The 21,342-nt window shown below is 43.4% G+C and overlaps 1 protein-coding gene across 13 annotated transcripts in view; it reads right to left on the reverse strand.

Annotated features, from left to right (window-relative positions):
- ASH2L (ASH2 like, histone lysine methyltransferase complex subunit) overlaps positions 1 to 20,920 on the reverse strand; it is a 55,813-nt gene extending 34,893 nt beyond the window's left edge. For 7 of the 13 annotated variants that reach the window (XR_014063424.1, XR_014063423.1, XR_014063422.1 and 4 more), the window contains exons 1-12: positions 20,274 to 20,609; positions 19,992 to 20,058; positions 19,121 to 19,266; positions 16,221 to 16,309; positions 15,863 to 15,957; positions 13,979 to 14,074; positions 13,193 to 13,288; positions 12,423 to 12,498; positions 9,890 to 9,983; positions 8,973 to 9,190; positions 1,935 to 2,102; positions 1,455 to 1,648 (exon numbers count right to left, since the gene is read on the reverse strand). Coding sequence is in view for 9 of the 13 variants with exons in the window: in XM_081524103.1 (XP_081380229.1) it covers positions 1,455 to 1,648; positions 1,935 to 2,102; positions 8,973 to 9,190; positions 9,890 to 9,983; positions 12,423 to 12,498; positions 13,193 to 13,288; positions 13,979 to 14,074; positions 15,863 to 15,957; positions 16,221 to 16,309; positions 19,121 to 19,239 (1,245 nt within the window). In the remaining 4 variants the exon portion in view is untranslated. Of the gene's footprint in view, positions 1 to 1,454; positions 1,649 to 1,934; positions 2,103 to 8,972; positions 9,191 to 9,889; positions 9,984 to 11,413; positions 11,432 to 12,422; positions 12,499 to 13,192; positions 13,289 to 13,978; positions 14,075 to 15,862; positions 15,958 to 16,220; positions 16,310 to 19,120; positions 19,267 to 19,991; positions 20,059 to 20,159; positions 20,610 to 20,715 lie in introns of those variants that run through there. The other 6 variants (XM_081524097.1, XM_081524098.1, XM_081524101.1 and 3 more) reach the window with 3 other exon arrangements.
- Positions 20,921 to 21,342: the final 422 nt, after the last annotated feature.

Below are 21,342 nucleotides of genomic sequence, written 5' to 3' on the forward strand. Positions count from 1 at the left end.
AGTGAAGAAGAACTAAAGAGCCTCTTGATGAAAGTGAAAGAGGAGAGTGAAAAGTTGTCTTAAAGCTCAACATTCAGAAAACTAAGATCATGGCATCCAGTCCCATCACTTCATGGCAAATAGATGGGGAGTCAGTGGAAACAGTGGCTGACTTTATTTTTGGGGGCTCCAAAATCACTGCAGATGGTGACTGCAGCCATGAAATTAAAAGACGCTTACTCCCTGGAAGGAAAGTTACGACCAACCTAGACAGCATATTAAAAAAAGCAGAGACATTACTTTGTCAACAAAGGTCTGTCTAGTCAAGGCTATGGTTTTTCCAGTAGTCATGTATGGATGTGAGAGGTGGAGTATAAAGAAAGCTGAGCACAGAAGAATTGACAATGCTTCTGAACTGTGGTGCTGGAGAAGACTCTTGAGAGTCCCTTGGACTGCAAGGAGATCCAACCAGTCCATCCTAAAGGAGATCAGTCCTGGGTGTTCATTGGAAGGACTGATGTTGAAGCTAAAACTCCAATCCTTTGGCCACCTGATGCGAAGAGCTGACTCATTTGAAAAGACCCTGATGCTGGTAAAGATTGAGGGTGGGAGGAGAAAGGGACGACAGAGGATGGGATGGTTGGATGGCATCACCGACTCAATGGACATGAGTTTGGGTAAACTCCAGGAGTTGGTGATGGACAGGGAGGTCTGGTGTGCTGCAGTTCATGGGGTCGCAAAGAGTTGGACATGGCTGAGCGACTGAACTGAACTGAATGATATGCATCCTGAAGTATTTGTGAAGGTGAAAGTTACTCAGTCCTGTTCGACTCTTTGCAACCCCATGGACTATACAGTCCATGGAATCCTCCAGGCAAGAATACTGGGTATTCTTGGGAAAGTGGGTAGCCTTTCCCTTCCCCAGGGGATCTTCCCAACCCAGGGATCGAACCCAGGTCTCCCGCATTGCAGGCAGATTCTTCACCAGCTGAACCACAAGGGAAGCCCCCTGAAGTACTTGGCAGAGGTTACTTGGTGGGGGTTAAAAAAATATGGATTAACGGGTGACCGGGTCAGTGGAGGAATGAATGGATGACATGGTTTTTATGTCTTTATTTGGCTGCGTCAGTTCTTAGTTGTGGCACATAGGATCATCATTGCAGAGCACGGGCTTAGTTGCTCTGTGGTATGTGAGATCCTAGTTCCCCAACCAGGGATCAAACCCCGTTCTCTGTACTTCAAAGTGGATTCTTACCCATGGGACCACCAGGGAAGTCCTTGGATAATATATGATAATGGCAGAATCTAGGTATTGGGTATTTGGACACCTACTTTTAAATTCTTTGAATTGTGTTATGTCTTAAAATTTCCAAAATGAAATGTTGGGAAAGATAAGCATCAACAGAACATGCAGCTGCAGGTATTGGCTGCCACTGGTCTTCAAACCCAGGAATCTCTCAGGAGGACAGACTCACCTTATCTTTGTAGGTATCGGGCAGTGATTTGGCTGTCTCTGTATCTTCGGGAAGATTGATATAAAACCCCAGGACGTCTCCCTGTCCGTAGCCAGAAGAGTAGTGTTTGCCAATGGACTGGTGGAATTTGGTTCCCTTTTTGCTCCGCCAAGAATAACTAAACTTATCATAACCTAAGGGAGCCTGAAGGTTACCTGTTCCAATAAAAACACGCACAGCAAGTCAGGACTGCAAGTCAACTCTGGCCTGCTAAAAGATTCTACTCCTTTTTAATCTTTTTACCAATTTTGTCAAACTGCTAACAAACTATTTCTCACAAGCAATGAATTATAAAAATATTCCTAGGAACTTCAACCTACCTAAACCCTCAGGAATTGAACGTTATGCCCACAATCCAATAAGCCCCAAAGTCATGAAGATCAGCCAGACAGTGGGCACCTCTCCATCTGTTGCCATGTCTGTATTACAGCCCCAGCTTACCTAACGGCTGGGACCAGCCCAGTCTGGCGGCAGTGTCTGGCGGCATCTCATCCACTGTGATTTCAAAGTACCAGGCACCTTTCCGAACCCCATGAGAAGCCCGAACCATAGAGTAGCCCTTTTCGCCAACCACAGTCAGCCGGTCATCAGAGATCTTTAACTGGGGAGCTACAGTGATAGAGATGAAAAGAAAAGCCTGCAACTTATTTGAAATACTTGGGGACAATAGCCACAAAAACACGAAGTCTCTTATGCTGCAGTTAAGCAAAATTAAAAATGAGAAATATCAAGTCCGGAATTTGAAATATTAGTTTAGGAATTAAAAACCTCAAGATACAGATGAAGGCACAGAAAGAAAGAAAAAGGAAAAACGCTGTCAAGTAGCCACTTGTTATTATATATGATTATTTAAGATGGCAGGTTAAATTAATTATACTATTCCCTAAAAAACAACTGTGTTTGGGTCCTGACATGACTAAGTCATCCTTGAGAAGACATTTTATTTGAAACAATTTCAAGCTTTCAAAAATAGTAGAATCCTCCCATGTCCTGCACTCAGCTCATCCAAGTGTGAACACCATCTATGACCACATTACAAGGACCATAGTGACAGGATGCAGTACGTGCAACCATCCCTGTGATACTCCTGTCGAGAACGCAGAACTTGGATCACGAGGAACCAGATGAAATTCAACTGAGGGATACTCTGTAAAATAACTGGTCTCTTCATTTTCAAAAGTGTCAAGGTCAAAGTCTAGGAAAGATGGAGCAACTGTTCCAGGCTGAAGCAGAATTAAGAATCACAACAACTAAATGCAGCAAATGATTTTCAACTGGACGCTTTTGCTATAATGGACACACTAGATCATCTGGAGAAACCGGCACAGACTCTGAGGATCAGACGGTAGTAATCAGATGCTAACTTTCTGCCTTTGGTGGTTGTGTACTGGCTCTATAGGAATGTAAGTTTAAAAAATAACTACTAGTTATTTGATATTCCTCCTGTCAAGGGATGGAGTCTAACTTCTCTCCACTTGAGTATGGAATGAATTTAGTGAAAATTTCTACCAAATAAAACAAAGTTGAAGTGACAGCCCGACTTTAAGATGGGTCCAACGCTTTATGGCTGCCTGATTACCTGCTCTGGGAGAAGTTAGCTTCCAGTGAAAGTGAAAGTCGCTCAGCTGTGTCCAACTCTTTGTGACCCCATGGACTATACAGTCCATGGAATTCTCCATAGCTTCCAGGGATGAGGATAAATTAGCAGTCTATGGAAAGGTTCACAAGTGAGGATCTGAGGGCGTCCTGTCAAAGCTGCATGACTGAGCTGTCTTGGAAAGAGACTTGTCAGCCCCAGCTAGGAGCTTGACGACAACCTCCTGAGTTTTCGTGAGACAGGCCACACAGCTAAGCTGCTCCCAGATTCCCGACCCTCAGAAACTGTGGGCTGATGAACACTGGTAGTTTTAGACTGCTAAGTTTTATGGTGATTCACTGTGCAGCACTAGATAACACAAAGAGAATGTTCTGTCTGTAAGAAACACAAACTTCTCAATGGTTGAAATGGCATCATGGCAACTTACTCTCAAGCTGTTCAGGAAAAAAAAAAAGTTTCCTACTGTTCTTACAACTTTCTTAAGAAATAAATCTGAGGGGACTTGCCTGGTGGTCCAGGGGTTAGGAATCAGCCTTGCAATGCAGGAGATGCAGGTGCCATCCCTGGTCAGGGAACTAAGATCACACTCGCCACGAAGCAACTAAGCCCACATGCACTGCAGTGAAGACCCAGCATGCCCCAACTAAGACCTGACAAAGCCAAAGAAATACACAAATAATTTAAAAAAAAAAAATAGTAATAATTTGGCTCTCCTGGTGGCTCAGATCGTAAAGAATCTGCCTGCAATGCAAAAGATCCAGGTTTGATCCCTGGGTCGGGAAGATCCCCTGGAGAAGGGAATGGCAACCCACTCCAGTATTTTTGCCTGGAGAATTCCATAGATAGAGGAGCCTGGCGGGCTACAGTCCATGGGGTCACAAACAGTTGGACACGACTGAGCGACTAACACTTTCACTTTCTTTAAAAAATAATAAACAAATCTGAGATAACTTCAAAATAAAGTTTAAAAGATACTATATAGATGGTTAAGTTTTAAAAGGCTCAGCACAAGTGGCAGGAGCCACTACTATCCTATGTACTAAGTTCTAACAAGTTACTGCTAAGGGCCAATGGTCTCCCTTTTTCTCCCCTCCAGAATTATAGTTAATAGTGAAACAGTGAAACAAGACAAGGCTCACCACTTAAACCCTGGCGTCACTTATCTGGCTCTTCCCTACTATCAAAGTATGCTTGTCACTAGCAAGAGTCAATCCTACAACGGTCACTACACCAAGGGATTATGTCCAACTGATTTCACTGTGTTTCCTTCACTTCCGATTGACAAGCACCAGTACAAGAGTTACAGCTTTTAGCATCGATTCAAGAAATAATGAAGGGGACTTCCCTGGTGGTCCACGGGTTAAGAATCCGCCTGCCAATGCCGGGGACAGGGATTCGATCCCTGGTCCAGGCAGATCCCACATGCTCGGAGCAGCTAAGCCTGTGCACCACAACTACCGAAGCCCGCGTGCTCTGCAGCCCAGGTTTTGGGACGAGAGGCCACTGCAATGAGGAGCCTGAGCACCATAACTAGAGAAAGCCTTCGCACAACAACAAAGACCCAGCCAACAAACACCCACAGCCAATAAATAAATACATTTTGAAAAAACTCGAAAATTTTAAAAAAAGAGAAAGAAATAATGAAGGGCCTCCTAATGAAATAACTATATGGACATCTTCAGATTTAATTCAAAGAAACAACTGAAAGAGGCATATTTTAAACAACCATGGAAATGTGAACTGAGTATGGGATAATTAAGAAATTATTATTCAGCTTCATCAGGTAACATAATGGCATAATGGTTATGTTTTTAAAAATCCTTGTTGGAGATAAATACTGAGATATTTATGGATGAAATAACATGCTATCTGGAATTTGTGTTAATACTCCAGAAAAACAGCAAAAAATTCATGAAGTACACCTGTAGTTTCTTTAAACTCACTTTCACATTCTAAAGGATAATGAACGCTATTCTCTTAATAACTGAATAAATTATGCCATTAAAAGAACTACTGTATGTTCAAAATAGTTTCACATTTCAAAAATGTCATATACAAAGTCAAAAGACAACTGACAAACTGGGAGAAAATGTTTATAACATATACTACAGACAAACATCCCTAACATATCAAACTCCCAACAGAAACAGGGGAAATAAAAAACACAAACCTAATCACAAGGTAATGGCTCAAACAAGAAAATAACGTTCAAAAAAACACAAAACCCCGAGCCTCCATTTCTCACCTCTCAGACGGGCCAAAATTAATACCTAGGACATCCTCTGTTTGTGAGGTTATACGGAAACAAACATTCCCTACATTACTGGTGGAAATGCAAACCAGCACCACCTTTTGAAGGGAAACTTGGCAATATTTAACAAAACTACATACATACTTACTTTTGGTTCAGCAATTCCACTTCTAGAATTCTACCTTGGAAAATACACCGCCAACAACACACACACACACACACACCCCCCAAAGCTATCCACTGCTTCTCTGTCAATCCAAAATCCTAGAAACCACCTAAGTGCCCATATTCAAAGTGGCTGAATAAACCATGTACATCCACATAATGGTATAAAATAAAGCCAAAAAAATATGAAAAAAAAAAGTGGATGCGTTCTTTGAAATGGCCTGGAGTAACTGCATGAAGCAAAATGCAAGACTCCATACAGTATGCTGCCCTTCATGTACCAAAAAAAAAAAAAAGGAGCAAAAAGGAAATCCATGTGTGTGCCCATCTGTGGAGAAAAAACACAGCCAGGATGAACTAGAAACCAGTACAGAGGGTGGGTGGGCAAGCAGTGGGGAAAAAGGAGGAAATGAGAATGGGGCAGCAAGGCTGAGGAGGAAGTGACACTGAGCAAACCGCAGTGAACAGCAGTAACTCTCAGAACCCCAGTAACGTTACAGGTACCCTTCACACACACACACACACACGCCCCCAACATGTAGGAGGACCCCACACGGCATACCAGCGCTAACGAATAAGCCTACCCGTATCACAAAACAAAGTCGTGACCATGCTGAAGCAGGCGGGGAAGAAAAGAACTAATCTACGTTAACAGTATCCACATGCAATAGTGCAAGGCTACGACCGAAAGAGCTATACATACATGCTGTAACCTAGTTGTGAATGCTTCCTACAGTGGTCTGCAATTCTCAAACCACCTTATGTGCACACCCGACATGAATAAGTAATAAAATGTATTGTAGATAATTAGAGTCAGGTTTCTCACTGTTCCAGAAAGAAGTTACAAACACAGAAAGGTGGAAGGCTGGAATGACCCTATGGTGGTGGTTCGATCGCTCAGTCACGTCTGACTCTTTGCGACCCCACAGACTGCAGCACACCAGGCTTCCCTGTCCTTCACTATCTCCAGGAGTTTGCTCAAACTCATGTCCATTGAGTCGAGGATGCCATCCAACCATCTGGTCTTCTGTCGTCCCCTTCTCCTCCTCGATCTTTCCCAGCATCAGGATCTTTTCCAATGAGTTAGCTCTTCAAATCAGGTGGCTAAAGTACTGGAGCTTCAGCTTTAGCATCAGTCCTTCCAATGAATATTCAGGACTGATTTCCTTTAGGATTGACAGGTTTTGATCTCCTTGCAGTCCAAGGAACTCACAAAAGTCTCCTCCAGTACCACAGTTCAAAAGCATCAATTCTTCAGTGCTCAGCTTTATAGTCTAACGCTCACATCTGTACATGACTACTGGAAAAACCATAGCTTTGACTATACAGACCTTTGTTGGCAAAGGGATGCCTCTGATTCTTAACACACTGTTTAGATTTGTCATAGCTTTCCTTCCAAGGAGCAAGCATCTTTTAATTTTATGGCTGCTGACCCTATGCTGTTTGATTAAAATCCAAGGTGGCAGAGTAAACTCGGTACAGGCATGTATGTGTGTGTCGGTTACGACGTGGACACGTATTTTCCCATCTCCTGGGTCCAGCAAGGGAGCCCGGAATACCACCCAGTAATGACAAGCATACTGAACGCTCACATCTTCACTTCTGAGACTGTTCCCCAATCAAAGGAATCTGGGCTCCTTGGAGAAGAAGCTGATACTTGGCCTGGAGCATGGAAAATGTGAGATGAACCAGAAACAAATAACTTGTGACGCCAGTAAGTAAGAGAAAATAAGTGATGGGGCTTATCAACAGGACACAAGAGATTCCATTGGCAACAATGTTAGAGGGACCCGGAGGGTATTATGCTCAGCTAAATAAGTCAGAGAAAGACAAGTATTCTGTTATCATTTATATGTGGAATCTAAAAAACCAAATGAATGTGTGAAACAAAAAAGAAAGAGATTCACAGATATAGTGGTTACCAGCAGTGCACAAGGGAAGGGGGGATGGGCAAGATATAGGTAAAGGACCAAGGGTCACACACCACTATGTATAACCTAACAGGCTATGAGAATATATTGTACAGCATCAGACAACATAGCCATTACTTTGTAATAACTTTGAGTATCATCTATAAGAATACTGCATCACTATGTTATAAACTTGAAACTAATATTGTAAGTCAATTATACTTCCAAAAAAAAAAACCCCCACAGGAACCAACCTAAAGAAGCTCCTAATGCCCAAAGCTGGAGTAACTTTAATGACAAAATAAAATATAGCCTACAAAATAAATAAACATGTATTAAGTCCACACTGATAAAAATAATCAATTAAATAATTAAATAGATAAAAGGAAGAAATAGCAAATGATTAGGCAAACATCACATTAACAACAAGATCCACGAATGGATGCTAAAATTAGTGGGCAAAACTTTAGAAACAGGATATTTGCATAGCCTCGAAGGATCTTTCGCTAAGATATGTATTAACTACAAAGGGAAAGAGAGGACAGAGAGCCAGCAGAAACACCTTAACCAAATGACCGTGTCCACACAACCAATAACAAGGACACACTGACATCACGAGCCTAGAGAGATGATGTAGTGCGAAGGATCCGTGTGTGCAGCGTTCTTACACAAGTGTACAACCTCAGTCTAATCATGAAAAAGTCTGACAGACCCTCACTGAGGAACGTTGAAGTCGTTGATTAACACTGCAAGGGACTATGAGAAAATAATTAAACGCAATGTGAGATCCTAGAAAAGAGGCATTAGTGGAAAACCGGTGAAATTTATAAAGTCTTTTGCTTCATTCATAGTATTTACTAATGTTAATCTCCTGGGTTTGTGGATTTGTTGTTTTTTTTTCTGGCTGTGCTGAGAAGCCAAGGATTGAACCCTCACCCCCTGCAGTGGAAATTCAGATTCGTAACCACTGGACCTCCAGAAAAGTCCCATCTCCTGGTTTTGATAACTGTACTATGGGTGTGTAAGATCTCACCATTAGAAGTTTGATGAGGGATATATGAAAGTTCTAGTATTTTGTGTTTTGCAGCCTGGTGGCTCAGAAGGTAAAGAATCTGCCTGCAACGTGGGAGACACAGGTTCGATCCCTGGGTCAGGAAGATCCCCTGGAGAAGGAAAGAGCAACCCAATCCAGTATTCCTGACTGGAAAATTCCACTGACAGAGGAGCCTGGCAGGCTATATGGTCCATGGGGTCATAAAGAGTTGGACATGACTGAGCGACTAACACTTTCACTTTCAATATGGAAATTCTATTATTTTTGCAACTTTAAGTTAAAATTAGTTCAAAATAGAAAATTAAAAAAAAAAAAATTCTGTATATAAATGGCTAGAGCTTATAAGAACAGAAGGAAACGACTTCTTGCATTCCAGCTGAGTCTAGTTAGAGATAAGGTGAGGGTGAGACTGGCATGTCCGTCTAATTCTAGACAGGACAGAGCTGACGATACCAGTTCTGAGCAACACAGGGCCCAGCACAAACATTAACAGCTTACCCACCTCGATCATGGAGGGCTAACAAAACCCGTTCATATAAGCAGGCTCTGTAGAGGTCTCCAGGAATCGGTTTTCCTGCCCAGCAGTCAAGTTCGAGCTTCTCAGGGTCAGGGGCGTGGGGATCGGGCTCAGCTAGAATATAGCGATAGCCATCTTTGTTAAACGGGTGTTCCAAGGGGTAGCCATGAGGGGGAAGACGCTGAGCAGAAAACAAAGGGTCACTGCAGAAAGGAAAAAATAAAATCAAGAAACTACAACCCCCTCTAGCTCACGTGCCTTCAATTCTGTCAGACAGGCCTCTGCTGTATTCGATTTCAACTGGAACACCGGCAACTTCAAATGTTTTTCATTATTCAAATAGATCATTCTGCCCTCTGCAGGCCAGATGCGGAAATGAAAACTACTTTATCTTAGTATGAAACTAAGCCAGGGAAGACAGAGCGCAGAGGAACAAGGGCGGTTTCCTTCAGCATATTTATTACTATGACTAATGAACAGAAACTCAGCGATATGAACACCTACTACCTGTTTCCAGTCTGAATAAGAAATGACCTGGATTTCGTCACCCCAGTATTGACCAAAGTGAAGGGAAGAGCTATCGGGGGAGAGGCAAAAAGTTTACTGCAAAAGAGCTGGACATTCAATATTGGTGTTTGTCTCACTGCCTTTGGTCCATCTACCCTTTCGCAAGATGCCTTAATGGAACTTCACTCCCAGGTCCATCACCACAGGGTGCTTCCCTGGGGCTGTTTCATTTAGAAACAAGTTCCCCAAACAGGGCACCTAGTCTGGGGCTATTTACCCCTCCAATTGTTTAAGATTTGAGGAAAAGGGACAGGCTTGTGCCTGCAGACAGCTGATCTCTCCCCTCACTGAGGGGCTCTGCAGCCCTCTGACATGGTGGGGGGGGGGGTGCTCACCTCCGGGCCTTCTTGGTGGTCCCCGCGGTGCTGCCGTCCTGCTGTTTGCGCTTGGCTCCTCTTCCTTTCCCACTGCTTCCTGCCGCAATTCCTCCTTGGAAGAGAAGGCAGATCACTTTCAGTGAGCTGTGACAGACACCCCGTGCGACACTCCCCAGGGACGGACACTCCCAGCGTGCATTTGTGTGACACCACAGGATTTCCTGCCCGGAAGCATACTGGACTTCATCCTGGTTCGCCTGAGTCTGCCGGGGCTCCCGGCCCAGAACACTGGGTTCTGGCAACTCCAGTGAACGCAGCAGTAACGACACCTGGGTTACAGCTGTACCCTTCGCTTCTTAAATGAACTGCAACTCCTAGAACACATTCCAAAGATGTGACACAAATGCATTTTCACTCATTCAGATTGCAGACACCCACAGCTAGAAGTAACTGAGTTTTTTTTCCACTCAATACAAACATCCATAAGGAGAACATCCTCACTGAAGGGATGCTCACTTGCGTGAACCACACACGGCAGAGTCCATAAACATGAGAGAGGCACAGGATCTGCCAAAGCGCCGAACTTGAACTTCCAACGAAACAGAAGTGCACCAAACGTGGAAACAAAAAACAGAAATACTACAAAGGTGTTTCTCTTCAGTGCTGCTAGGCATCTGGTGTGGTTGTACATGACACAAGCAGGAAAGGCGGCTTTAAATTTAGTTGGCAGTCTTTACAATTATTAAAATTGTGCCAATGCATCAAATTTAGGTTAGACGAATCTGGCACGTGGAATTAAGAGAAAATACAGATAGAGAATTTACAAATTAAAAAAAATGAGCTACATACTAAAAGCCACAAGGAACACCACACCACCTTGAGCATCTCTGAAACAGGTGCTTTGAAACTTTTGGCCAGTTGTCATTCCTCTCAATTAGTTTGTTTTTCCAACTTCCAGGAAATATCCCTGAACTGTAGGAAAACACCTTTATGTAAACAACTGCATGAAGTACTGTATCTTAATTTGGGGCAAGCTTGGAAAGTATCAGCAGTTCTGCTGCAATAAAAAGAGGATCAAAACGTTGAAGGCAGGTCATATTCTGCACAGACAGGACCAGATTTATGCTGAACTTCCTTTTATGAACATATCAGGTGTCATCCTGTCCTCATAAAAGGCTTAATGTTGAACTGTTATAACATCAACATCTCTATAGTTTGTTACTTTAACCAAAAAACTATTAAGGTTTTATTGGCATTGCATTTCAATTATTTTGAGACAAGTTTTAGATCCACGTTGAAAAAAAGGAGCAACACTAAGGGGACTGCTGTCCGTGTCAGGCAGAATACGACAACGTACAAGCTTCCAATTACTAACATTAAACTGGAACTACTGTTTCATATCAAGTGCTACTGCCACCAACTCCACAAGGCTTTACAATCTTAACTCAGTTTTAGCTTCTATCACAACTCAGCAAAAAGCATTTTCCAAACCACAAAATACTTAAGTCTGAGAGGCTGAAAGAAGACAGAGGAGGAATTCACCTCCGAAAGGGGCTCCACCTGTAAGAACAGAAGTGGCACCATGTATCTGTCAAATTTTAACAAAAGGGAAAAGCAACGTAGAGATGAACAGCACACTTGGTTATATTAGTTAACAGTGGAAATGGTTACATATTTAAGGCCCTACCACTCCAAAAGAGAACGTAATGACATCATATGTCAGATGAAGAGCCGGCTACCTCCCCATTATATCTGCTTTCAATGTGTAGCCGTTAGTAGCAAAGGGCTATCCTGCTTTTAGACGGGTTGGATAGAAAAACATGCTACAGTGGGTGGTCAACACAGAAATGCTATCATGTGCATCAGCTGAAGATTTAGGGCAAGAAAAATTAGAAGACGGGTAGGAAGTTAAACAACAGTAGAATTAAGGAAAATCTGAGTGCAAAGGATGTGAACCTAAATTAAGTGTTAGTTATGAAGATACACATGCGGAGTCTAATATAAACTTAGTAAATCTGACCTTAAAATTGTACCTTGTTTTATGTTAAATGTTTCACTTAAGACCAAACTGTGGTGTAAAGTAACAAAAATTTCTCCTCTACTACCATCGCTCAAATCTGTGGCTAGCCCCTAAAAATTGAGATTTGGACTTTAAAGCATCTTAGTAAATACCTAGTCAAGAGTCAGTCCAAAGACTGCCCAATTCTAGGCACTGCTGCTGCTGCCAAGTCGCTTCAGTCGTGTCCGACTCTGTGCGACCTCATAGACGGCAGCCCACCAGGCTCCCCCGTCCCTGGGATTCTCTAGGCAAGAACACTGGAGTGGGTTGCCATTTCCTTCTCCAATGCATGAAAGTGAAAAGGGAAAGTGAAGTCACTCAGTCATGTCCGACTCCTAGCGACCCCATGGACTGCAGCCTACCAGGCTCCTCTGTCCATGGGATTTTCCAGGCAAGAGTACTGGAGTAGGGTGCCATTGCTTTCTCCATTCTAGGCACATGTGGATTCAACAGCTTACAAACATTTCATCCATGAGATGTTTAAACACTTACCATTCAGATTCCCAGTGGTAGACACGGCACTACTCTGTTTTTGGTTGTCATAAGCAGGACCGATGTTACTAAGATCCTAGAGGGAAAAATATTCAATTATAGAGGGTGGCTACCTAATCAAACCAGCCTGGCAATGCTCAAAAAAAACAAGAAAGAAAGAAAACCAGGAGAAAAAACAGGAGAGATTCTAATAGAATGGCAACCTAGACTCTAAAGCCTGCAGAGGTCCCAAACTCAGATGCTCAGGGATCAGGAAGTCACGTGTGTGAGGCAGCCAAGGGTGAGGATGCACGTGCTTTCAGACTCAGGCTGAGGCAGGCTGGGGGAGGTAGAGGGGGAGTGGGGACGGGGTGGCAGAGGACCAAGGGCAGACCTCCCTGTGGGAATCCAGGCCCGGTGTGGCCAGAGCTTCGCATTTTACAAGAAAAGACAGAAATCTGAATCTCTATGAAATCTGAGGTGGAAAGAAAATCAGAAATAACTTGGAATGGGGTATTTGTGTTACAAGTGAGGAAATGGAAGTTTAAAAAGATAAAAATGGTATGTGTCAAGTCATAACATTTTAGGGAAGAGCTGCAACTAACACATCAGTCTCCCGGTTTAAGGTGAGTGCTCTTTCTTTCACATGGAATAAGAAACATTTATTTGGAGCCCACCGGGTCACAGGCATTTGTAAGTGGCAAATACACAAATATAAACACAGCCTCATTCTCTCTGTCCCCATTGCTTAAAAAAAATCAAAGGGGGGCCTGTGAAGCCTATTAACATACCTGATCCAGAAGGCCAAACTTAGGGTAATCTTCTTCTGGGTCCTTACTCCCTGGATCAGGGTGTTCCTTTACTAAGAACACATCTCTTTCTTTACTCTGAAAGCAAACGGTATTTTAGTGTTACTGGAAATTTTATACTTAAACTGAATGGATGATTAACCACTAACTCCCAATCCTAGGTGTAATCTCCAAATCTCAACACCACCACCCTGCCCCCTGCAAAAAAAAAAAAAACCCCAACACACACCAGTATTGTTTTACCTGATTAGAAAACTAATGCATGACCATCAAAAAATACAAACAGTAGAGAAGCTTTAAAAAATGAGAGCCACCATCCTTCATAACTCTCACTCATCCCCACATCTCACAGAGATACATAAAGATAAAAGCTTGTGCTGATGTCTCCCCATGTGTTCCAAGGACAATAATGTTCAGAATAGAGTTTTTTTTTTTTAATCAAAGAAAACAACTGTCTCCAATTTAGGCATAAAACTATACTTTCCAAAGTGCAATGGACAAAGGATTCAGCAGTGTACATAAAACTACCATATCTTCACTTAAGACTACGTGCGACTTACTGATTTTGTGTGAAAAAAGATTTAATACTTTAATACTGTTGTTCTCATTTTCTTAGTCATCACATTATTTCAGTGAGACCACCACCCAAAAAAAAACACCCCAACAAAACCCATATATTTATATACATATATATAATTTCTTGTAGAAATTCTTACAAGGAACACTGGTTTTCTAAATGTTGAGTCTAGTCAATTTTAGCTCACTTACCATAGTTTTCACAATGTTATTTGGCCAGGTCATTTTCCCAGGTCTTTGTCTGGTTGTCATGCATTCCCAGTATTTATCAATAAACGGTATGATATCCTAATTTTTAAAACAAAATATATTAAAGCTTTTATAGCTGCTTTCAAAATTATGCTCATACACGCAAAAAAACTGCTGCATTTTCAAAGATCTCATCAGAATCAAAAGACAAATGCATGTTTTTCATCTTTTAATAACTGAACGAATATATAACTGCACGTGAGCAACATGTAAGTTGTGGGGAATTTCAAACAAGCATATACAACTCTCAGCGACACAGGGCTTACGATCCAGTTAAAGGGAAAAGATGTGCCCTTGTCTCCTGCTTGCCATCTGGAAGCTGGCTCCTGGTGCCCTCTCCTGAGCTCCTGCTCCTCCGCGCTGGGGACATCTCTACTTGGACATCCTGCACGCACCTCAGACTCCTTGTGACTAAGACTGACCTCGAACTTCACCTCACAAATCTGCTCTGCAGATTTCTACTCTTGGAAGTGAGAGATGGACTATAAAGAAAGCTGAGCACCGAAGAATTGATGCTTTTGAACTGTAGTGTTGGAGAATACTCTTCAGAGTCCCTTGGACTGCAAGGAGATCCAACCAGTCCATCCTAAAGGAGATCAGTCCTGGGTGTTCATTGAAGGACTCTTGTTGAAGCTGAAACTCCAATACTTTGGCCACCTGGTGCAAAGAGCTGACTCATTGGAAAAGACCCTGATGATGGGGAAGATTGAGAGCAGGAGAAGAAGGGGACGACAGAGGATGAGATGGTTGGATGGCATCACCGACTCGATGGACATGGGTTTGGGTAGACTCCAGGAGTTGGTGATGGACAGGGAGGCCTGGAGAGCTGCAGTTCAGGGGGTCGCAAAGAGTTGGACACGACTGAGTGACTGAACTGAACTGAACACCCTATACCAACCAGTGCTGTTCTTTTTCTTTTGGTCAAGTCATGCGACTTGTGGGATTTTAGTTCCTTGATCAGGGACTGAACCCGTGCCCCGGGCAGGGGAAGCTGAGTCCTAACCACTGGACCACCAGGGAAGAGGGGAGTCCCCAGTCAGTGTCTTTCAAACTGTAGGTTGCAGCCAACTGGTGGGGTATAAAATCAGTTTTGTAGGTCAAAACTAGTATTGACTAGAATAGAAAATATCAGCATGTGGAGAGAGATGAAAGGGTGCTTCAGTCTTGAAAGACTCACAGATGGGCTGACCATCTAATTTTGAATACTGACTTTAGTCATGTGGTTTAACAATAAAGGATAATTTTTTTTTTTAATAAGTCAACCTTTTCCCTAACAAAATCTGTGATAGGCATCCATAAAAACAGCTCAAACTAAGCTGAGAAGGTTCACCTCAAAATCTGATTATTAATCGTGGAACAGACAATTGTTTGTTTCTGTAAAGCCAATCAAAACTATTTAAAAGATTCATCCTTCTAAGAGCTAAGCCAATGACATAATGAACACACACTAGGAAGTTAGTAAATCACATGAAATGAGAAAAAAGGAATCACTCAATCTACAGTCATATATTCATAAAACCTGGGAGAAAAGAACTTATTGTCAGGCTGTACAGTTGACCCTTGAAAAATCCTGGGGTTAGGGGGACTGGACTGTCCACAGTGAAAAATCCTCCTATAGTTTTACAGTCGGCCCTCTGTATTCGTGGTTCTACACCCAAGGATTCAACCAACCTTGAATTGTGTAGAACTGTGGTATGTTTTTACTGAAAAAATCTGCATATAAGTGAACCAGTGAAGTTCACACCTGTGTTGTTCAAGGGTCCACTGTATTTAGAAGTTCCTCCTGATTCTCTGGCATGATTGCAATGACAGTAATTCTATCTCTACCTTATCTTTGGAGAACATGGTTTTTGGATGCTCATCTTGCGTTCGGGACTGCCACGTTAGGTTGGCCAAAGCACTAAGGCACATTTCTTTCAAGTCTATACAGGCAAAAAGGAAGAAAGAGTTACTGTAGTAATATATTCCTGCTACCACAGGAATATTCAACCAGATGGTCCACAGATTAACAACCACAGCATCATCTGATCTAAAACGGACAAGAGCAGGCATCCAGAGCTAAGCCCCAAAGTAAATTCCACCAGCTTCATGGCAGAGGTTCCCTGACTTGGCTGAGCCCAGATCCCTTTTCTCTGCCAGCTAACCAGAGGAGGTCCCTGTGCAGTCCTCCAAGGCTTGTCCTTACTTGCTTGCTTCCGGAGGAAATAGGTGTTCCCGCTGTGATGGCACACGTTGCAGTGGAAACTGTAGTTGGTCATGAATGGTAGACAGGATCTGGAGAACACCAAATGGAGCAAATCAGTGACTTCTGAACACACACTCACAAGAAGTAAATGAACAGGGATCCTTTGCCTCAGTGAAAGCTCGATAATAATGCTAATATATTAATAAACTCTTAAAACTTGAAAAGGTACCAAAACAGGGCCTTTTGTTGTTTTACAAACAGCTGAACTTCTCTGTCACAAAAATTTAGCAGGACATTATCCACCACAGTTGATGATTCACTATCTGGCAGGTTCTGACTGGAACCCTATCCAGGCTAGTTTATTATGGTTTTTAAAAACCTAAAACGAGTATACTGGGCCACTTGTGGAAGAAGACAAAGCAATCTCTTTAAATATCTTTGCATTGAAATATCTATATTTAAATTATATTTAAGTCTCTTTGTAAAGTGTCAGTAACATTGTTGGAAAGGGCAGACAGAGGTATAAAAAGATTAACTTCAAAATGTAAATAATTATTCAAGAACAACACAGAAGACAGAAAACATTACCTGCCTCATTACCAAATGAATCCTACAGATGACAGCTTTTAAGAATTTATTTTTTATTTACTCATTTTTTAAAGTTCATTCTTCTTCTCTGAAACACATTGTTAGTTTAAATATTTATTTATTTGGCTGCTCTGGGTCTTGGTTGTGGCACACGGGATCTTTGATCTTTGCTGAGGCATGTGGGATCTAGTTCCCTGACCAGGGATTGAACCTGGGCCCCCTGCACTGGGAGGGTGGAGTCTTAGCCACTGGGCCACCAGGAAAATCCTGTTTTTAAGAATTTAAAGGACTGAAGTAGTAACTTCAGATTTAAGAGTTAGAGGAGATTTTTCAAGGACACAAATTATGAACTGGATTTGGAAAGACAAGTTGCTTTTCTTTTCTATAGGTGGACTATTTTATGTAGAGATGAGAAACTGCAAATTTGGAGGCAAAGGGGCAATCTGGTGCACACAAGTTTAGCCAGGGGAAGGAGTTGTCAGAGATATGCTGAAAGGCTTGAAAGGTAGGAAGTAGCAGAGGCCTTACATGCCTGGGGAAGTGAATTTTCTCTGTGGGTAACAGGAACACCTTGAAGGGGAAGCCATGTGGTGAAAGTGGTAAGTTTGGTGATAGAACAGGTCTGAAGGGAGGACGAGATTAGAAAAGGGAATATGTCAGAAGCTTCTGTAGCAGTTACAGCAGATTAAAAAAAAAAAAGGCCTCGCATAGAGTGAAATAACAAAATTGGAAAGGACAAGCAAGTGTACAAGAAGAGAAACTAGTTTAACTTAGTGGCTGATTTGATGGGAGTGGGCAGGAAGTGAAAGGGAGTCCTAACCACTGAGACTCCTTGTAGGTGTCAGCTTACTTCCTAAGAGATGAGCTGGGGGCAAGAGCAGGCCTGAGTGTTTGAAGGCAGAGAAGCCGGTGGAGGGAACTGGGGGCTAACAGGATCCATGCATTAGTGCAGCGTGGTGGCTGTGCTGGTGACTGGAAAAGCATAGGAAAAGCTTGGTCCTGAAAAGCAGAAAGCAACAGAAAAACAAAAGACTGGCTGAAGTTGGAAAAGAAGAAATCAAAATAAAGACAGGTTTATCGTGGACTCTGCTGAAACTCAGTTGGTAAAGAATCTGCCTGCAATGCGGGAGACCTGGGTTCGATCCCTGGGTCAGGAAGATACCCTAGAGAAGGAAATGGCAACCCACTCCAGTACTGTGGTTTGATTCGTCTCTGCACTGCTCCGAGTTATCTCTCTGGTAAATTTCCTTTCCTAGGCCCTGTTTATCCAAACAAATTCTCCTTGCAAAAGTGGCCCAATTTTAGGTCTTTCCTATCTAACCAGTTTGTATATTTTCCCTTAGGTCTTTCTACCAAGACCAATTCTTCCGACCATTCAATGTTTTTCTGTTTTAAACATTCAATCCTTCAATGTAAACAGTCACACATCAATTAGTATATTAACATTTCTTTAACTTTTTAACTAGAAAGCATTCAACAGATTATAAAGGAAGGTATTTCTTCACAAACCAACCCAAGGGAGGTTAATTTCAGAATTAACAATGCAGTCTTGTTTTGAGGTAGTCTTATCTAAATTCATTTGAATATGGAAAGAACACCCCAGGGAGCCAGTAGTATACTTATTTCCGTAGACAGTGACTCAGTAATGCTCTCTTGCTAGCTGCTGACTGAATCTCCTGAATAAGAAGCCTTTCATTCTCAAATTCTTAATATGATTTTAATTCACTAGAAGAGGGGCAAAGACTGGAAATTGGTTTTGTTAAGCAGAGAATTCAGCACACCTAAAGGGAGTCAGTTAGAAACCAAAAGGAAAAAAGGATGTCAGGCATGAAGAGGCATCTGCCATCTCAAATTTTTGACATCAGGCTTTATCCACCATGTACACCAACCCTTTCCCCCAAATCCACAACATCCAATACAAGGTTTAGATGGTACTGTCTCAAATTTGTTTATGTAATGCTTTGTAATTGCACAGTTTTGTCTCCTAAGCACAAAGACAAGGATAATGCCTACCATTCTACCTATTAAGGGCAATGCCCTTAGTAGACTAAAAACATGCTCAGACTATTAAAACAATTTCTGATTCACATCCTACTACTCACTGAACCAGAATCAGGAGTCATGGGAAATAATATGCATTTACATTTGCCCACACACCTAACTGGGCTTCCCTGGTGGCTCAGACGGTAAAGAATCTACCTGCAATGCGGGAGATGTGGGTTCGATCCCTGGAGCGGGACCATCTGTTGGACATGTTGAGATCTAGTTATTTAACACAGCAATTCTCACAAAGGACTTCGAAAAATACTCACGAGGTATCTATGCCAAAGGTGTCTGCTGTGAACCATTTGGTACATATTCCACACTGCAGCTCCACCTCTCCCAACTGACGGCCATTTTCTTCATCCACGGAGCCCGCCTGAGTATCCATCACCTCTGAAGTATCCCCAGCACCTTCCTGTGTCCACAGAGCCATCAGAGAATCATATCAGTTGATCTGATTGTATTTTTGATTCACTTAAAAACTGAAAAAAAAAAAACAAAACCCCAAAACCCTCTTGCCTGGAATTGCTATTTTCCAGTACTTTGCCCAAATGACCAGTGCAAAGGGAAAGAACAGGGGTAGCCCCCACATGTTCTCTAGGCCTTTTAGAAAACATAAGAGCTGCTCCTCTGGCCACACACACGCAAATCTACAAGAAAGGTAATCTTGTAGATATCAAAGGAATGGGCACTGTTCAAAACTGAATACCCTGCAAAACAAAACTGGAAGAGTCTACAATGTTACCCAGCATACTGTTGGCATCATTGTAAACAAACAAGTTAAGGGCAAGATTCTTGCCAAGAGAATTTATGTGTGTACTGAGCATATTAAGCACACTAACAGCTGAGACACCTTCCTGAAACGTATGAAGGAAAAGGATCAGAAAAAGAAGAATGTCAAAGAGAAAAGTACTTGAAATGTACGTTGGCTCAACTGAAGCACCAGCCTGCTCTACCCAGAGAAGCACACTGCGTGAGAATCAAAGGAAAGGTGCCTGAACTGTTGGAGCCCATTCCCTATGAATTCGTGGCATCATGGATGTAAAGAAAACAAAAGAGCTGAACTGTAAAAAAAAAAAAACCTTTAAAAAACCAACCCTACTAACTGTGCAGTACAAACATTCAAAAAGAAATACTTACAAGTGTATCTTTTCCATTAGAGGATTCTGTCTCCAAGCCACCACTTACATCAACCGAGTTTGCATCCCTGTAAAATAAGGAGAGCACTCGAGGAAGAATTTCATAAAACTTGAAAACGCCTATTTCCAAAGACGATGATCCAAGTACAGCTGAACTTCACATCCCTACTTTTTTTCAGCCAAATCGATGCTCAGACGGGACGCCCAGCATTAGGAAGAAGGCGGCCAAGACGAGCTCAAGCCCAAGACGAGCTCAAGCCCGCGGGGCAAAAGGAAACCTTACCAGCCCTTGCCGACAAATCTACAGCGGACAGAATTGGTCCCTGGGGAGGTTCGCAGAGATGCACCTCTCCCTCTCTGTTTTCAGAGGGACCAATACTCCTTCCAGCCTGAGAGTACAAAGTGGTTTCCCTCTCTGGGAATTTTGAAGGGTTCCTGCTAAAAAAAGGGGGGGGCTACCAGCCCCCTCCCGGGGGTGCTAGGGCCGGGAGGGAGGCCGAGAAACCGGGAAAGGTGTGCAAAGGGGCGTAGCCCGAGATACGCTTCAGAGGGGACGGGCCTAGCGGCGGGCGGGACGAAGGCCCCGGAGAAGGCAGGGCGAGCGTTGGCCGCCAGGCCTGAGTTCTGAGCGGCGCGAGCGAGTGCTCACCGGAGCCGCGGGATTCCGAGAGGGACCAGCCTCCCGCCCCCCACCCCCGTCCTCCTCGGGCCGCAGGGTGCCTCACCCGCTTTCGGCCTCTCCGGAGCCGGGCTCCACGGAAGCTGGAGCAGCAGACGTCCCCTCTCCGGCCGGAGCGGCCGCTACGGCTGCTGCCGGCTTCGTCTCCCCTTCTTCTGCCGGTGTTGCATTAGCAGCCGCTGCCGGCCCGGGTCCTGTGCTCACTCCCGGTCCGGGTCCGCTTCCCGCCGCCGCCATCACTGCCGCCTTCTAGACTTCTCGCGAGAATACTACCTCCGTCTCGCGCGAGTTACTCGTTCGCTTGCTCACCTTCAAACAGTAAAGGACTCACGGTGGGCCCGCCGTCTGCCTGGGGAAGGCTCTTTCCAAGTCCGCTTTAAGGTCGGGCGGGCGGGCGGAGATGGGCGGGACCTGGAGGCTGCGGAGCTACAAATGCAGCCCGCGGACGGCGGTCAGGGCTTGTTGGGTTTCTTCTCGGACGCAGGTCGTTATTAAAGTAGACGCGGCGCATTTTCGTGGCCAAGACTGCAAGTCACCGCGCAGATGAGGCACCCTGAGAGCTCTGGCGGCGTAGAAGCTCTGGACGCTGTGTTGTGTTCTGCGAGCGGCCCTCACCGTTAGAGGTGGGACATGCCTTTCCGCCCCAGGAGTTTGTTGTAGTATAGTTAGTAGC

This window comes from Giraffa tippelskirchi, chromosome 8 (assembly GCF_054371585.1).
Source record: "Giraffa tippelskirchi isolate mGirTip1 chromosome 8, T2T-mGirTip1v1.2.pri, whole genome shotgun sequence".
In the NCBI taxonomy this organism is placed as follows: Eukaryota; Metazoa; Chordata; class Mammalia; order Artiodactyla; family Giraffidae; genus Giraffa; species Giraffa tippelskirchi.